Below are 19149 nucleotides of genomic sequence, written 5' to 3' on the forward strand. Positions count from 1 at the left end.
CGGCAGCGTAGCCCCACAGGCCGCTTTCTGATCCTAGATCGGATCGCGCCCCTCGCGGCACTGCGGCGGGGCGGCACACGCTGATTCCAGATCAGACAGGGAGCGCCGACAGCGGCCGGCTCGCGGAAGACACACCCAGAAACGCACAAAGGCAGGACCCTGTTTTACATCCGTCTCTCGCGCTGCCTGTTAGCGCCCCGTGCCTTTGTAGCGTTTTGTCACAGAGAAACGATGGCGAAATTCCCCGTTTTCCTTTGGAAAAAAAAAAGCTTCGTAAACGTCAACGATGTAACGCGTTTACGTGACATATGCATGACTTATTCCCTCACAGTAACCTCCACAAGTAAAACTTTCAGCGGATATGCTGTAATTTAGGGTGAAAGTCATTAATGATTAAACACTTAATCGGTCAATGGAATTAATGACGTCACACGTGTGGAGTCCACTTCAGACACCCGAAGCGCCTCCTTCCTGGAGCGAAACTTTAAAGGAGCTGCGCTTTACGTGCATTTTCTCTCTGAAAGCTGTTCAGTGAAAGAGAGAAACTTCACAAAGTCGTTCTAGTTCTAGCTACAGTGTTGTGCTAAGCGTCCTGCTGCTCAAGTGTTTTCAGCGCTTTACCACGTTCATCAATGGCCTAACTGGTGTAACTGCACTTAGTCCTATTGCTCACATTTTGGGCACCACTCCACAGCCAGTACCAGTCTCCCCCTCCCCTTCCCTCTTCCCCTCCCTTTTTCCTCCCCCTCCCCCTCCCTTTTTCCCTCCCTTTTTCCCTCCCCCTTCCTTTTTCCCTCCCTTTTCCCCTCCCTTCCCCCCTCCCTTCCCCTCCCTTCCCCCTTCCCTTTCCCCCTCCCCCTTCCCCCCCCTTCCCCTCCCTTCCCCCCTCCCTTCCCCCCTCCCCCTTCCCCCTCCCCCTTCCCCCTCCCTTCCCCCCTCCCCCCCTCCCCCTTCCCCTCCCCCCCTTCCCCTCCCCCTTCCCCTCCCCCTTCCCCCCTCCCTTCCCCTCCCTTCCCCCCTCCCTTCCCCTCCCTTCCCCCTTCCCTTTCCCCCTCCCCCTTCCCCCCCCTTCCCCTCCCTTCCCCCCCTCCCCCTTCCCCTCCCTTCCCCCCTCCCCCCCTCCCTTTTCCCCTCCCCCTCCCTTCCCCTCCCCCTTCCCCTCCCTTCCCCCCTCCCCCCCTCCCTTTTCCCCTCCCCCTCCCTTCCCCTTCCCCTCCCTTTTCCCCTCCCCCCCTCCCCCTCCCTTTTTCCTCCCCCTCCCTTTTTCCCTCCCTTTTTCCCTCCCCCTTCCTTTTTCCCTCCCTTTTCCCCTCCCTTCCCCCCTCCCTTCCCCCCTCCCTTCCCCTCCCTTCCCCCTTCCCTTTCCCCCTCCCCCTTCCCCCCCCTTCCCCCTTCCCTTTCCCCCTCCCCCTTCCCCCCCCTTCCCCTCCCTTCCCCCCTCCCTTCCCCCCTCCCCCCCTCCCCCTTCCCCTCCCCCTTCCCCTCCCCCCCTTCCCCTCCCCCTTCCCCCCTCCCTTCCCCTCCCTTCCCCCCTCCCTTCCCCCTTCCCTTTCCCCCTCCCCCTTCCCCCCCCTTCCCCTCCCTTCCCCCCTCCCCCTTCCCCCCTCCCTTCCCCCCTCCCTTCCCCTCCCTTCCCCTCCCTTCCCCTCCCTTCCCCTCCCTTCCCCCCTCCCTTCCCCTCCCTTCCCCCTTCCCCTCCCTTTTCCCCTTCCCCCCCCTTCCCCTCCCTTTTCCCCTTCCCCCCCCCTTCCCCTCCCTTTTCCCCCTTCCCCCCCCTTCCCCTCCCTTTTCCCCTTCCCCTCCCTTCCCCTCCCTTCCCCCCCCTTTTCCCCTTCCCCTCCCCCTTCCCTTTCCCCCTCCCCCTTCCCCCCCCCTTCCCCTCCCTTTTCCCCTTCCCCCCCCCTTCCCCTCCCTTTTCCCCCTTCCCCTCCCCCTTCCCCCTCCCCCTTCCCCTCCCTTCCCCCCTCCCCCTCCCTTTTCCCCTTCCCCTCCCCCTTCCCCCTCCCCCTTCCCCTCCCTTCCCCCCCTCCCCTTCCCCTCCCCCTTCCCCTCCCCCTTCCCCCCTCCCCTTCCCCTCCCCCCCCTCCCCCTCCCCCCCTCCCCCTTCCCCTCCCCCTTCCCCCCTCCCCTTCCCCCCCCTTCCCCCCTCCCCCCCTCCCCCCCTCCCCCCCCCCCCTTCCCTCCCCCTTCCCCTCCCCCTCCCCCCCTCCCCCTTCCCCTCCCCCTTCCCCTCCCCCTCCCCCCCTCCCCCTTCCCCTCCCCCTTCCCCTCCCCCTCCCCCCCCTCCCCCTTCCCCTCCCCCTTCCTTTTTCCCTTCCTTTTCCCCTCCCCCTTCCTTTTCCCCTCCCCCTTCCCAAGAAGGACTTGAACCCCAGACCCACCACAAAACAGACCCCGGCCAAACCCACTGTGCCACCATGCGCCCCCCCCCCACCTTCAAGAGATTAATTTATGATAAAATATTCATAATTATATTGTAATAAAAATGCAAAAAGAAACCATTTGCAATAACCTTGATTGTGCTGATGCCTTTTTCTGAGCCAAATTACAATGTTAAATGAATGAATGAATAAATATAAATGAATAACAGTAACATGATTCTCCCTTTTATAAAGCAAGGAATTCTTATGGTATCGATTAAATGTCACTACCTTAACCATGGGTCCATTACATTACATCTACATTTATTCATTTAGCAGAAGCTTTTCTTCAAAGTGATGTACATCTCAGCAAAAATACAATTTGTGCATTACATTTAGAGAAAGAGACATGGCTGCAGACGTGATTCTTAAGTAAACCTAGTTTGTTACTATCCCCTTGATGCACCGATGTTTATCAATTGAGTAAGTACATAAGATGCAGGATAGATGAATCCTGATGCCCTCCTGACCTCGACTGTGCCTTGATACATAGACTTTCCCAGGGAGGCTGAGAAGTGTGATACCCCGATAGTTGGCACACACTCTCCGGTCCCCTTTCTTAAAGATAGGGACCACCACCCCAGTTTGCCAATCCAAAGGCAGTGTCCCTGAGGTCCATGCAACATTGCAGAGGCGTGACAGCCATGACAGCCCTACAACATCCAGGGCCTTAAGCAGATCTGGGCAAATCTCATTCACCCCCGGTGCTTTGCCACTGTGGAGCTTTCCAACTACCTCAGTGATTTCCACCAGGGAAAGACTCTGATACCCCGGAGGCCTCTGGCCCTGACTCCTGTAAGGGGAGGCATATGCCTCGGGTTTAAGAGTTCCTCAAAGTGCTCCTTCCACCTTCCGACAATGTCCTCATTAGAGGCCAGAGTTTCTCCACTTTTGCTGAGCACAGCTTGAGCAAAGCTCCTCCGACCCCTCCTGAGCCGCCGGATGGTTCTAAAGAACCTCTTTGAGGCTGACCGATAGTCATTTTCCATAGCCTCTCCAAACTCCTCCCATGCTCTGGTTTTTGCTTCTGCAACCGCAGCCGCTGCTGCCTTTTTTGCCTGCCGATACCTATCTGCTGAGCCAGGAGACCCCCAGAGCCAACCGGGCCCTAAAGGCCTCTGTGAGGGTATGGACAACGGATGGAGACAGCAGTGGAGAACCGAAGTAGTCGGACCAAAAATATTTATTTCTCTTTACTTAAGTTGAACTTCAGTAATGACAAAACTTAACCCAAGCTAAATACAAAAATAAACATTGTGCTACAAAAGAAAATGAGGCATATGAGCCATGGGCTTAAACCCCTTGCACCAACAGCAATACACAGCTCTCCTTTCCTCTGTGTGTGTGTCCCTCTAACTAGTGACCTAATACAGCCTTTTATAGCAGTAACTCCAGCCTTCTGCCACACCATAACAGTCTCAACAACTAATTCCAAAATACATATTCCACAAAAATAACAACACCCAACAACATAAATACAAAAACATATAAACATTTGTTGTAAATATCCCTATCATTCATCCCATTACACAGTAAAACACCCCTGTGAAGTTGGTTGTGCTCAAGGACTCTCATCTAGAAATACACAGAGGGGTCTACTCCTCCTGGTTTTGCAATACAAGCTAACCAGTACAATCAAAATGACAAGCTGCTGAATGGTAAGCAGAAAGATCACAAAAGTGATTTTGAAAGGGGGCGCGGTGACACAGTGGGTTTGACCGGGTCCTGCTCTCTGGTGGGTCTGGGATTTGAGTCCCACTTAGGGTTCCTTGTGACAGACTGGCATCCCGTCCTGGGTGTGTCCTCTCCCCCTCCAGCCTTACGCCCTGTGTTGTCGGGTTAGGCTCCGGCTCCCCGCAACCCCGCATGGGGCAAGCGGTTTCAGATGGTGTGTGTGTGTGATTTTGAAAACTGCATAAATATGTTTACTTTTAACAACCAACTGCATGTACTTGTCATACTTCCTTAATAAAACAAATGTTAATAGTTAATGACAAACATGGATAACGGTAGGCCTTTCCTGTCACCCAACCTGGTTCAAACAGAAAAACATGTTAAGTGAAATAATGGACCAAAATGAACAGTGAAGCAGTACAATGTGAAATACATTTGAACAGGCAGCAGCAGCACCAAGATTCAGTATTTTATTAATGGTATTTTTACCGGCATCTTGCTGAATCTTTGCTACCAGCACGCCCATCACAGCTTAGTATGTGACATTTCCCTCCCTTTCTGCAGACGCCCCCGTGGCATCCGTGACAGGAAGTCTGCTGTGCAATTATGTTTCCTAGCCCTATACAGCACTTCAAAGTCAAATGGCTCTTTGGCTAAAAACCACCTTGTGATCTTGGCATTTGAGTCCTTCATGCACCCCAACCAGGAAACTGCTCTGTGATCAGTCTCTAAAACAAACCTACGTCCCAACAAATAATATTTAAAAGAGTCCAATGCCCACTTTATAGCTAAACATTCTTTTTCAGCAGTAGAGTACTTACGCTCCCTTGGCAAAAGTTTACGGCTTATGTAAGCCACAGGTCGCAAATGTCCAGGTTCGACCCGCAACAAGACTGCTCCTAGGCCCCTCTCAGATGCATCTGTCTGCACTGTGAAGGGCTGATCAAAGTCTGGACTAATCAGTACAGGCTCTTGGCACAGCGAGTCCTTTAACTCTTTAAAAGGAGCTTCACACTCAGACGTCCACTGAACTTTATTAGGACAGCACTTCCGTCTCAGTTCTGTCAATGGTGCCGCTTTCTCTGAGAAGTTTGGAATGAAGTGCCTATACTACCCCACAAGTTCCAGAAAAGAACAAACCTGCATTTGTGGTTGGTCTCTGTGCTGACATTATGGCTTCCACCTTCCCCATCTGAGGACGGCTCACCCCTCGGCCCAACACATAGCCAAGATGGGCAGCTTCCGCCTTAGCCAAAAACACACTTCTGTGAGTGGATGGTCAAACCTGCCTGCTTTATCAGGGACAAGACATATTGCTGATGGTCTAAATGCTCCACCCAGCTACAACTATCAATGACAATGTCATCCAAGTATGCTGCTGCAAAGCCCTCTGTGCCTTTAAGGTCCATTAGCCTTTGGAATGTTCCGGGTGCCCCATGAATCCCAAACGGCAAAACTTTAAAATGGAAGTGCCCAAAAGGAGTCCTAAATGCTGTCGGCTCAGGGTTATCAGCAGATAAAGGCACCTGCCAATAGCCTTTGCAAAGATCTAATGTACTGAGAAACTTAGCCTTACCCAGACGTTCCATCGAGTCATCAGCCCTTGGCATAGGGTAGGGGTTGAACTTGGACTGGGCGTTAACCTTCCTGAAGTCCAGGAAAAACCGCAGACTCCCGTCCTTTTTGGGAACCAAGATGGTGGGACTGTTCTATTCACTGTCCGATGGTTCAATCATCCCCAACTGTTGCATCATTTCCAGCTCCTCTTTGAGGACTGGCAACAGGTGTTTGGGCACCCTGTAGGATGGCTGTCGCACTGGCTGTGGGTCTTTCAGGCAAATACGATGTTCCACCAGCTCTGTACGTCCTGGTTGCTCCATGAAGAGGTCATCGGGCAAGATGTTCTGCAGCTCCTGCTGATTCTTCTCTGAAAGATAGAGCAGCTCCAGTTTGCAACTTTATCCACTGTCTGGTAGGTACTGCTCACTGTAGTCTACCTCCTCCTCAACTGCCTGGATGAGCATAGATTCAGCAGCGGTCTCTGGTCGCTGGATCCACTTTTCTTTAGTAGGTTAACATGAAACACTTGATGTTGCTTGCGCTGACCAGGCATATGAACTTCGTAGGTCACCTGACTCATCCTCCTAGTGACCTGAAATGGCCCCTGCCGCTTTGCTAAGAGTTTATTACCTGAACTAGGCAATAACAAAAGGACCCAGTCTCCTGACTGGAAATTGCGAGAATGAGCAGATTGATCATATCATTGCTTCTGACAGGTTTCAGCCTCCTTGAAATTCTCTTGTGCTAAGGCTGTTGTTTGCATCAGCTTCTCACTCATCTTCGGCACATAAGAGATAATGTCCGTCTTCAGGACAGTTGGCTCATATTCCCAGCTCTCTCTAAGGACATCCAGTGGACGCCGAACCTGGTTTGCATACAACAGCTCCAAATCCTGTTGAAGCCTGTGGGACTTCACGGTATACAAACAACAAGAAGGGTAACCACTGATCCCAGTCCTTGCCAGTGTCCAAAAAAACTTCTTCAACAGGTTTATCAGGGTCTGATTAAACTGCTTGACTAATCCATTAGTCTGCGGGTGGTAAGGAGTGGTTCTGATATGCCTAATTCCTAGAAGTTCATAGACCTGCCTGAGGATTTTACTCATAAAACTGGGGCCTTAGTCTGTTAGAACCTCCTGGGGGATACCCACTTGCAAAAAAAAAGCTGGAGCAGTGTTGTGGCAACCACTTTGGCAGTCACCTCGCTCAAGGGAAAAGCTTCTGGATACCTAGTTGCATAATCACAAATGACCAAGATAAACCTGTTTCCAGACTTGCTTCTCTCCACAGGGCCCACTACATCCACACCAGTCCTTTCAAATGGAGTATCTACCACTGGTAATGGAATTAAAGGGGCACATGCCATAGCCTTCCCTCCTGATGTCACGCGGAGCCGAGGGATCCAGAACGGCTGGACCTAAGTGTAGGGTCGTTCGTCTGGACTCAAGGGCTCAGGCAAGTTCTTGGTGTCAGGGACAAGCGAAGGGTCGGTCCATCGGCGGTCGGAGGTGGAGCAAGGATCCGTGGACGTGGTCGGGGAATGAAGCGAGGGGTCGAAAACCGGAGGATGGAAACTGGGAACAAGGGTTGTGTGTGAACTGGACGTCATGAAGGAAGACGGTTGTCTCTGATGAGATTCTGCAAAGGTATGGGAGCTGAGGAGAGTCTTTTAAAGGGTGAGTGGTTAGTCAGGTGCTTGATTGGAGTCGGGTGCTGTTGATTGAGGTGCGGGCATGGATGTGACACCTGACAACTGACACCGTGGACAAGATCTATAAAATTCCCTTACTTTCTCATGCAATCCTGGCCAAAAAAAAACGTTTACCTATTCTTTCCAGTGTCTTCGAACAGGCTAAGTGTCCAGCCCAGGGTATAGTATGCCTAAGCTCCAACATTTCTTTCCTAAATTTCTTTGGCACAACCAATTGCAACCTATCCTCACTCTGCCTATAGAGAAGACCATACTGTTTTAGGTAGCCTCCATTCCTTAACCCAGAAACACAACCTTCCTCTACCTTTTTAAAGCATTGGGCTAAACTGAGATCTAAGCACTGCTCTTCTGCTAGATCACCAGAGAAATGAAAGTCAGTTTCAGCCAAACTAGGAGGATCAACTTCTGACTATAACAGCATATCAGAACATTCTATAATCTCCCCAACTGCCTGTCTGCACCTCACACACCTCTGTTCCTTAGTAAGAGTGGGCTCAGTTACAACATCAACACCCTGGAAAGGCAATACATGCAAGAGTAAGGATTTTTCCTGTTCCTTAGCCCTTGCACAAGTAATCACGCTATACAGAGCTGTTTTACTGACTAAGTCCGGCAATACAGGGAGTTCCTGCCCCAATAGCATAGGATAGGGCAATCTTGCCACTAGTCCTACCCTCAACAAGAAGGTCTGGTCACAAACCCGAATGTACACATCGGCAGTGGTATGCTCACTTTGATCACCATGTACACATCACACAGTAAGCCTATCCTCCTCATTACAAAATTCTAGGGGGACTAAAGCTGCCTACACTAATGTCTATGAACAACCAGTATCTACAAGGCCTACAACAGGCTTCCCACTGAGCTCAACCATAACAACAGGTTCCCTGTTCTGTGTAACTCCTATAAGGGAGGTGGGCCTGGGGAAATAGCACAAATGAAGATATCTGGACTTTTTAAGTAGACAGAATAGACTTTTATGACCTGGGGCACCACAATTAAAGCATGACACAGAAGCTTTATCTAAGACCAGTGGGAAAGGTGTTCCTAGAATAACTGTGTTTAACATCAGAACCAGCTCCTTTACACACACCATCATACTTACCCCTGGCTTGACGGTCCAGTTGCCCAGCATAGCGATGGGTCTTGGAGCTTTTGTGGGCTGTTACGTCGTTCCCCACCAGTTCAGCTGCTGCTGCTGCCATTGCAGGATTACGTTCTTTAACCCAGATCTTCACTTCAGGGTAGAGAATTCGCAAATATTGTTCTAACACTATTACCTCCATGATGTCATCTTTGCTGCTTTGTTCAAACTTGACCCACTTCCAGAAGAGATCCTTCAGCTGTACGTAGAGTTCTTGCGGGGTCTCCTTAATGGTGGTTTCCATAGACCTGAACTGCTGGCGACAGGTCTCTGAGTTGATCACGTACTTTTTGAGCACTGCTTCTTTCATGTTGTTATAGTCCATACTGCTCTCTGGCTCCATAGCTACAAAAGCACTTCAGGCCTTGCCCGTTAGCAATGGGATTAAACGAGTGGCCCAGTCTACCTCTGGCCAGCCATAGACGACTGCCAGCCTTTGAAATGCAGTAAGAAAATGTTCAATATTATTAGTCCTCCAGGTTTAACATCTTGGGTTCATAGCACCTGTCATGTCCACGCCCACAACTCAATCGACAGCACCTGACTCTAGTTCAGCACCTGACTAACTCCCTACCCTTTAAAAGACACTCCGCAGCTCCCATACGTTTGTGGAATCTCGTCAGGGATAACTGTCCTTCCTCATGACGCTTCATTCACAAGCATCGCTAACTCTTGGTTCACGTCCTCCGGTTTTTGACTCTTCGCTTCGTTTCCCGACCACGTCCACGGATCCTCGTTCCTGTCCTGTTCGCCGCTTGACCGACCCTTCACTAAGTCCCCCGACCTCGCTCATGGATCTTCGCCCTGACCCTGACCGCCAATTGACTGACCCTTCGTCTGTCCCCGACACTGAACTTGTCTCATCCCTCGACTCCAGATGAATGACGCTGCACTTGGGTCCAGCCGTCCGGACTCCCTATGTTTTGCGTGACAGCACCTCACTGCTGTGGACGATGAAGGACCTGAGACTGGAGCTGGTAAAGGAGTGCTTCCTCACTCCCTCTGTTGTTCCACATCAAGCTGTAACTGGTGCACATGATGAGACAGGACTTTACTGTTGGAACTGATGGGCAGTCTCTCTCCATCTGTTCATCTCCGACTGTCTGAAAATCTTTGCAACTTGCACCATGGCAAGATCACCAGGAGGAGGGAGCAAAACTTCTGCAGCACCTTCATCTTCTGCTCCATCTTCTTCCTCCCATCGCTTCTGTCTCCTGGTGGCCATGTCCTTCAGTGGTCACTACTCCGTCAATTCTGCACTCAGTCAGTCCAAAATCCCACGTCTAACATCACATATGAGGGTATGGATGACGGATGGAAGCAGCAGCGGACAACCAAAGTAGTTGGATCAAAAATATTTGTCTTTACTTAAAAAGTTGAACTTCAGTAATGACAAAACTTAACCCAAGCCAAATACAAAAATAAACATTGTGTTACAAAAGAAAATGAGGCATATGAGCCATGGGCTTAAACCCCTTGCACCACCAGCAATACACAGCTCTCCTTTCCTCTGTGTGCGTGTCCCTCTAACTAGTGATCTAATACAGCCTTTTATAGCAATAACTCCACCCTTCTGCTACACCATAACAGCCTCCACAACTAATTCCAAAATGTATATTCCACAAAAATAACACCCAACAATACACAACAGCCAAAGTTGTCTTCTCTGCAACCTTAAGTCACACTGAGACGACCCTGACGTCCACTGGGATAAACTCCAACTGTACAGCAGCCAGCCGGGGGCTTGTGAGTATCCCCACACCCGCCCGGTGCCTCTCAGACTGTGCAATTCCTGAGTAGGAGAGAGACCACCCCCTATCGAGGAGTCTGGTTCAAGAGCCAACAATGTGAGTGGAGGTGACCCCAACTATATCTAGTTGGTATCTCTCATCAACTATATCTAGTTGTTATCTGTAACAGCCGCACGCCAGAGACTGCAGATGCGGTGCTCTTGTCTGTTTATTTTGTGGTTCACCAGGGATTGTTCCCTACCCCCTGTCACGGAGAAGGAAGGGGAGGAAAAGGGGGAACAGGGAATGGGTATGAGGGGGTTTCTCCGGGGTCGTTCGGGACAGAGGCCGAGGTTCGGTCACTGCTACACCGTCCGCGTGCTTGTGCTTTCCTCCTCCATCTCTCTCTTCCTCACTGTTAGGCACGGGGAAGAAATAGGGTGCGTGATTAGCCCCAGCTGTGGCGACTCCGTCCCTCTCTCCTCCCTCCTTCCCTGGCCGCCTTGGAATGCCACAGTCCTCCACTGCTGCTTTCAGGCTCCCAACAGGGGGCCCGTGGGGTCGCTCTGCCCCGCCCTCCCCACTGGGAGAGGAAGTCGGGGACCATGAGGTCCCGACCTGGTCAATGGACAGTCCGAAAGTGATAGGGCTGCAAGCCCAAATATCACCGGGTGAGGCGGGAGTTGGAGTCCTTCATGGGGTGCAGCCACTGCAAAGCGGCATGGTCCATGCACAGCTGGAACTCCCATGCAAAGAAGTAAAAGCGAAGGAAGTGGACCGCCTACTTAATTGCAAGGCACTCCTTCTCAGTGGTGCTATATTTGCTCTCCGGGGGAATCAACTTACTGTTGATGTACAGTAGGGGCTACCACTCCCCCTTTACCTCCTGGGAGAGGACCGCCCCCAAGCCCTGATCGGACACGTCCATCTGCAGAAGGAAAGGGAGAGAGAAGTTAGCACAGGTGAGGACAGGACCCCCACACAGCATTTCTTTAATTTTCCAGAAAGCACTCTGGCATTGCTCCGTCCACTGGACTGGATCTGGGGTCCCTTGGCGGGTGAGATCCGTCAGGGGGGCAGTTAGGGTGGAGAATCCCAGGATAAACCGGTGATAGTAATTCACCACCCCTAGAAAAGACCTCACCTGGTTTTTTTTTTTTGTCTTGGAGACTGAAGAAGCCAGTTGATTTGGGGCTGAATCTGTCCGTCTCCCAAGAGGAACCGCAGATACCATACCTCACTCCTTACAATTGCACACTTCGCCGGAATTGCCGTGAGGCTCACGTCCCTCAGGGACTGTAGGACTGCCCTCAAGTGGGCCATGTGCCGCGGCCAGTCGGGGTTGTACACAATGATGTCATCCAAATAGGCCGTGGCATAACTGGCGTGGGGTTTGAGGACCTGGTCCATGAGCCTCTGGAAGGTAGCTGGGGCCCCATGCAAACCAAATGGGAGTGAAACAAATTCGCGTAAACCAAAAGGAGTAGAGAAAGCAGAGATGTCCTTGGACTCTGGAGACAAGGGCATCTGCTAGTAGCCCTTGGTGAGATCCAGTGTTGAATAAAAGCGAGCAGACCCCAGTCAGTCAAGCAACTCATCCACCCCGGGCATGGAATAAGCATCGAACTTTCTGACTGCATTTATGTTTCAGTAATGCACATATAAGCGGACGGAACCATCTGGCTTTGGTACCAACACCACCGGGCTGCTCCTGTCGCTGTGGGATTCCTCAATGATTCCCAGCTGCAGCATTTTTTTCGAGTTTGTCCTTTGCACTTATGGACAGGAACACAGTACGGTGGCTATGCACCACTCCCCGCCCCCCCAAAGAGCTGAATGTGGGTCTGTATGAGAGTCCTCTGACCTGGCAGAGGGGAGAACACGTCGGCAAACTCCTTCTGCACCTGGGTTGCCCCCAAATCAGTCCCCAATATTAGTGGAAAGGGTGGTCGCAGTGCGACCATGGCCCACACACTATGTGTTCGGCCCTCCACCTGGAACGTAATGCTCACGGTGGGATAAAGGTGCACGTCTGCGCGAACACACCGAACCTTCACCATGCAACATGTACGCTATGCCCCTGGCAGTACTAGGCTTTGATAGACCATCGTTTGCTGCCACCCGGAGTCCAGCAAAGCCCAGCAGATACCCCCTCAGAACCTAACCAGGACTCGGTATCGAGGAGTTGGACCAGGAGCAACTGCGCCAGTGGCATCATCAGCGGCATTTGCTACGCCAACATCCATAATGGGACAGTTCCGTTGGAGGTGGCCCTGGTCCCCACACCACCAGCACTCCAGTCCTTGCTTTCTGGCCACCTAAGGGGCCCCCCAAGGGGCCCCGGAAAAAGAAGGGGCTAAAGGGACAGGGGGGCCAATCGGGGAGGGGCAGGCCATGGGAGCAGAAGGACGTGTCGGGGCAGGGCGGTCAGGGGCCGGGTAAGGCCAGGCGCAGGCGGCGGGTTGGAACTTGTGTGGCCTCGGACTGGGGCATTACGGATGGGGGTGAGGGGGCCTCATTCTTCACACCCAGGTGAAGCAGCGGTCTCCGGCCGATGGCACTGCAGCCAGTCCACGGTGGAGGCTGGCATGGCCTCCATAAGTTGCTCCAGGGCCACCTGTTCCACAATCCACTCTGGGTCTTGCCAGTCCGGCTGCCACGACCTCCGGGTGGAATCCAGGACCTGCTGTGCGAAGAGGAAGGGCTGGGCTGACTCGCCCCACTGCACGCCCTGCAGGCATTGGCTGTGTCCCTCCAGCGTCAGACCAACCCCTTCCATGACAGCCTCCTGGAGGGCTCCATAATCCGCTCCCGCCGCGGCAGGGATTTGCCGGGCCGCCATCAGTGCCTTGCCCATGACGTGAGGGGTGAGCCACAGGGCCGTGCCTCCTCCGGTGCCCACCGGCAGGCGCGGGTGGTATGCTCGAAGACCTTGAGAAAGGTCTCCAGATCATCCCCCTGGGGCCATTTTCGGCAGATGAACAGGGGCGGTCCGTGAGGACAGCCAGGGCTTCAAGTAAGGCCCGGCGCTCCGCCAGCTGGACCACCATCAGCGCTTCCAGTGACTCCTGCTGCTGGAGCTGCATTCGCTGGAGGACGGGCTCCAACTGGTCTCGGTCCATCATGAGTGAAATATCCCGAGTTTCGGCACCACTGTAACAGAGGCAAGCCAGAGACTGCAGATGCGGTGCTCTTGTCTGTTTATTTTGTGGTTCACCAGGGATTGCTCCCTACCCCCCCTATCACAGGGAAGGAAGGGGAGGAAAAGGGGGAACAGGGAATGGGTATGAGGGGGTTTCTCCGGGGTTGTCCGGGACAGAGACCGTGGTTCGGTCATTGCTACACCGTCTGCGTGCTCGTGCTCTCCTCCTCCGTCTCTCCCTCACTGTTAGGCACAGGGGAAGAAATAGGGTGCCCCAGCTGTGGCGACTCCGTCCCTCTCTCCGCCCCCTTCCCCGGCCGCCTCGGCGTGCCACAGTATCTCTCAACCTCCTGCTACAGTTCCGGCTCCTTCCCCCCCAGTGAGGTTACATTCCATGTGCTAAGAGCCAGTTTCTGCCATGAGAGGTTGCGACACCACGCACCACCCTGCCCCTTCCTGCTGCCTGAAAAGCATCACACCCAAGCCCCATGTTGGACCTTGCGGGTGGTGGGCGCACATGGCCCACCACGTTGCTTTTTTGGGCTGAGCCTGACCAGGTTATGTGGGCTGTCTGGCCACCAGGTGCTCACCTAGGAACTCTACCCCCAGGCCTGGCTCTAGGGGTAGGTCCCGGTGACCCTATTCTGGACAGGGTAAACATTCTCCTGTCTACTATTTTTTCATGGGGGTTTTTGGATCGTGTTAGTCTGAATCTTCACTCCAGACCTGTTCGCCTTGGGAGACCCTACCAGGAACATTCTGCTCCTTACGATATAGCACTGGAGATCCTTAGATGTGTGCATCTAGTGAACAAGACAATTTATGGCATTTTCTCTTCAAATAAAGAAAGCAAAAAATCCAGTCGATGACTTTTTTGATGTTCCTTTCTGATGGTGCAGCTCTTATGAAAAATATTTCATGAAGGAAATAGTGTCATATAAGGTGCACATAACTACACTTTGGAAGTAAGTTTATGACACTGCAGCCCAGATTTGCACCATTCATTCTGCACATCAGGAGTATTTGGTCATGTTACTCTTTTTTCATACCATTACATAAGTTTCTCCAGGTAATATTTTGTTGACATAACATGAAAAAAAAATGAATTATTTCATTGTTGTGATTTCCCCCAAAATATCACATCAAAATAGACTACAGTATTCTTCCCTCATCACACAGCAAAGTAGCCGCACGTTTCAAAAGTATTTTTACAGTCAGACTTAAATGATCGATGTAAGTGAAGAATTAGGCTAAATGGTAAGTTATGGCCCATATAACTTTTCATTAACTTTAACAGTGACACTAGTGACTAGTCAACGTCGATGCTCTTCCTACAGTCAGAAATTATCACAGAGAATTACTTTACAGTTTTGTACTTGTGCTCAGTAGAAGTAATGACCGACCTGGGGCCGAATTGTGGGCTTAATGTTTCTGAAAAGTTCCACTGAAGGAGTCTGGAGGAAATCGCCCAGTATCAAACCAACCCCAGTAACGGTAACCGGTAGAGACTGAAATAAACAGGATGCGAGGCGTGACCCGCAATTTCAGCGCCGCTATCAGGACCCGAGCGGGGCGCGTCCCCGAAAGCGTGCGCGCCGGGCACACTAGAGTGGGGGGGGGCTCCCGCAGGCTTTAATAGGGGCCGCACGCGAGTGAGAACAGAGCTTCCAGAGGCGCCGTCAAACGAAGATATCTGGGTAAGAGAGCAAAGTAGGTAAGCGTAAGGATAGGGCTATACTTTCGGTGCGATCAGGGCTGATGACGATTATTTATTTATATGACTATCAACTGAACGGTTTATGAAAGCAGTGGACTCACCGTCCCGTCTCCGCGCTTAGGTCCGAACCACGAGTCCACTCCACCACCTAAGCAACTGGATCAACAGCTGCTGAGACGGGATGCGTGAAGAACAAGATCGTTCTTCGTGCCATAATTGTGTTAAATGACAGTTCCGCATTCCCACAAGACGAGTAGGACGTTGCGGCGCACGAGCCCGTGCGCGTGGCACAGGTACACACATACACAGGTGTCGCTCCGATTGCGGCCAAAAGTGCGCGCAGCTGGAGCCCATCGGTGAGCCGCTCTGCTTTACCGCACTTACGAACTGTGTCGAGCGCGATTTCAGGGCTTCATTCGAGAGCTTCAAGTAAAGGAGGCAGCGGAGCAGCGATCCAGCAGGCTACTGTACTTTCTTTCAGAAAAGAGTTTTCATGACCTCGCACTTGTGTCTTTATTGGATCTGAGGATTTCGACACGTGTTCACTGCGCAGAAAAGGTCTCTGTCTCAGCTTTTCTTATTCATTAATTGACCCCGATCTTGTAAGTAATAACTAGTTTCTGCACTAATTGCACCCTTGCGGCGAGTATCGCGTAGTCTCACAGCGCCTGGGTGGTGCGAGAGGGCGTGGGTTCGATCCCCACTCGGTCTGCGTGGAGTTTGAATATTCTCCCAGTTTCTGTGGGGGTTTCCTCCCACAGTCCAGTGACATGCTGTTCAGGATCCCCCATAGTGTGTGAATGACAGAGAGTGTGTTCCACTGATGTATGGATGAGTGATCTATTGTAAGTAGTGTATCTAGCAGTGTAAGTCACCTTGGTGAATAGGGTGCAGGCTAGTAACACTACATAGACTTCACTGGAAGTCACTTTGGAGAAAAGCATCTGATAAATGTAAGACAGTGTAATTTAAGGTAATGTGTAATTCAGCACGGACCGATTTTATTCACCTCCTGAGCTCTCTGTAAGGTATTCCTTGCTAAGTTTTAGGGGATCCCATAGGTTATATACATATGGACACACATGTAAATAATTTTAAAGTGGTCTCTCTAACATTAAGTCTATGTAGCTAAACAGAGGTTCCAGCTAAATAGGGGTTAATATGACAGATTGGTCCAAATTTGTACTCTCAAACTGTACAGCATTCAGCAACAATAATTGGCTATGTAATCCATAAGTACATGTTTAGTAAACTGGTGAGCTTGAAATATGTGGCATATTTCTCACAAATGCTCACTGTAAGGCACACATGTCATGTGGCAAGAGCAGCACTCACACATTCATTCATCTGGCACTTTTCTTCAAAGCGACTTAGTGTTAAGAAAATTACAACGATTTACTCATTTATACAGCTGGGTGTTTTTACTGTGACCCTGTAGAGTAAGTACCTTGCTCAAGGATACTACAGTATGAGGTGGGATTCAAACCTGCGACCTTTGGATCCAAAGAGGGCAGCTCTAACCTCTAAGTCTATGGGTATCCCAGCGAAGAAGGTTCCGGTGCCTATTTAACACCAGAAATATGACACAGGGAGGGACAGCGAAGGACATTGTTGAACTCCAAATTTAATCACTTTCTTCCTCTTTCTCCAGCAGAAAGTCAGCTGTACACATGTACAGCGAAGTGTCGCTGCCACTGCAAGGGGCACTTTAGCCTGTGCGAACTGTCACTGCTTTACCAGAGGATGCACATGACTTGTCTCTCAGCTTGAGCTTTGTCTGCCAAAGTGTACCATTTTATTTTGCTGCAGGTCTGGAGAATGAAACGTTCTTCCAATAAGATGACATGGATGTTCTGTGTGCCCCTCTTCCAGGGATATCCGAGATGGGAGAGTCGGCAGCCTCCTTGTTCCATAATAATGGAAATGGAAATAAATAAGGGTGGGGGATGATGGCAGACTGATAAATCGCATCTGAAATAAACAGAAGCAGTAATTTTTAGCTGTCTTGAGTCATTTCCTTGGAAATGCTGTAATTATAGATGGCTCCAGATACCACCTCAATGTCAACTGATTGCTGTCTATGGCAGGCTGCTGGATTCCATTTGCTCAGTTCCAAGGGAAAGTTGGTCAAGAGGAAGGTCTGGACCATGACAACATTATCTGCTAAAGGTGATGCCACATGTATAAAAAAAGCTGTAGTGTTTTAATTCTTCTGTTTCCCTCCCAGTTGCCTGAGGATGGAGCTGAAGGTGTGCGTCGATGGAGTGCAGCGCATCATCTGTGGGGTTACTGAAAGAACAACGTGCCAAGAGGTGGTAATTGCTTTGGCTCAAGCCCTCGGTAAGTTCCCGAGCCCCTCGTGGCCCATTCCGATGGCTTGCCTCAAAAGCATTCACGTAGGAACAGCTTGACGTTTCGGTCGTGTGTCTAACGCAGGTCGCACAGGTCGCTACGTTCTCAAGGAGAAGTTCAAGGAGTACGAACGCAGCGTGAGTCCAGGAGAGCGCCTGCTTGAGTCCCTGGCTAAGTACGGGCAGCAATCCAGAGAAGTGCAGCTCAGCTTGCTGCACAACGGCCCCTCGCTCGGCGGGGAGGGCCTGGCCCCGAGCGTCCCTCTGAGGAAGGTGGCCGGCGGTGCTCTGCATCGCCAGAGCCTCCCTACCCTGTCCCATCTGCACCTGCACGCAGAGCCCCCACAGGTGGCAGAAGCCAGGAGACCCAAGCGCAAGTCGCTCACCCTGGTGGAGGAGGCCAGGGGCTGGTTGGACACTCGGGGCCGGGGCGGGAGGCACCAGTGCCAATGGCACAAAGACATGGGCGATAGCAGCGAGAAGCCCAAGGAGTGCAGTTGCCCCTTTCCTGGGAAGTGCTCATCCTCTGGGATGCTGCAGGAAGTGGGCAACTGCACGCAGCAGCAAAGAGCGAGTTTTCTGTGCGATCGCACCGGTGGTGGCGGTAGGAGGGCGCGGGGCCGACCTGCCAGTGACTGTAGACATGGGGATGTGGACCAGAACGAGAATCTCCAAGGCCGGCGAGTCAGTGCCCCCAGCGGAGGCACCGATGAGGAGAAAGGCCAGGTGGAGCCAGGAGGTGGCGGCAAGGTGCACCTGCGAGACGTGCTGGTTCGGCAGCAGGCACGGCTGCGAGAGCTCCGAGCACAGATAGACTCTGTAGAAGGGCAGATCCGTGAGCTGCAGGAGAAGGCAAACTCGCACCAGAGTCCTGATGCTTGGCAGCACCTTGGGGAGGATGAGGATGAGGATGAGCAGCTGCAGTACTGGGAGAATGAGCTGAGGGCAGAAGAGGGTTTTGAGAAGGACCTGCAGGAACAGTTCCTCAACATGAAACGGAAGGCAGCCGAATGCAAGGCGCGCCTGCAAGAGTACAAGGTGCGGCTACAGGCACTGGGTGAGGACAAGTGGTGTACAACGGGGGGCCCGAGCCCATCTGCTCTCTACATGCCCATCAGGGGTTGCCCTGGCGAGGAGGTAACGGCGGCGAGCAGCACTGGGGTTGACCCCTACCGGCTCACGGAGGCTGGGTACAGCGGGCCTGACGAGCTCCGTGAAACTTGGACCAGAACCACAGCTCTCCACTGTGCAGAGTTTACACTGCAGTTGAGCAGCACAAGGGTTTAAGTTTGATTCCTCTAGCCCCTCCTCCTTGCAGTTTTAAGGCAAAATGATGCTTGTCATCGCATGCTAGCGTGTCAGTGTCTCGCCTGGAGCATTGTTCTTACCCAGAGCTTACATTAACAAGCATAACATCCATCTGGGGATATGCTCTAGGAACTGCCCAGTAACACCCAGATTCCAGTCTGGTTCAATGACTGCATGGCTACCATGTAGGTAAGATTTGTTTCACAAATAAGCCCTTTGTTTCAACCTGTTTAAATTTTATGCAATCATTTCCAATGAGGATTTAATTGTCATGTAAATAAAACTCACCTGATGCCAAGTTTTTTTTTTTTTTTTTTTTTTTTAAATGACCACTGGTTTGTAGGGCATAGCAGCAGGAAAGAGTATAAAGGCTCAAACAAGCCAGGGTGCAGG

General features: G+C 51.8%; 1 protein-coding gene across 5 annotated transcripts; it reads left to right on the forward strand.

The window, feature by feature from the left end:
- The first annotated feature begins 14976 nt into the window (after nt 1-14976).
- On the forward strand, nt 14977-19050 carry rassf11 (Ras association domain family member 11). Of its 5 annotated transcripts, XM_029249036.1 has the most exons (4): nt 15053-15090; nt 15219-15390; nt 17325-17437; nt 17534-19050. In XM_029249036.1, exons 2-4 carry the CDS (start codon nt 15323-15325, stop codon nt 18733-18735), a joined length of 1383 nt encoding a protein of 460 aa, XP_029104869.1. In that variant the 5' UTR covers nt 15053-15090; nt 15219-15322; the 3' UTR covers nt 18736-19050. The 5 variants fall into 5 exon arrangements, with proteins under 5 accessions (XP_018597545.2, XP_029104869.1, XP_029104870.1 ...); XM_018742029.2 differs by lacking the exon at nt 15219-15390 and having other exon boundaries at nt 14977-15090; XM_029249037.1 differs by lacking the exon at nt 15219-15390 and having other exon boundaries at nt 15060-15077.
- The last annotated feature ends 99 nt before the right edge of the window (nt 19051-19149 follow it).

The sequence above is a fragment of the Scleropages formosus genome, chromosome 25, assembly GCF_900964775.1.
Source record: "Scleropages formosus chromosome 25, fSclFor1.1, whole genome shotgun sequence".
NCBI classification, from domain to species: Eukaryota; Metazoa; Chordata; class Actinopteri; order Osteoglossiformes; family Osteoglossidae; genus Scleropages; species Scleropages formosus.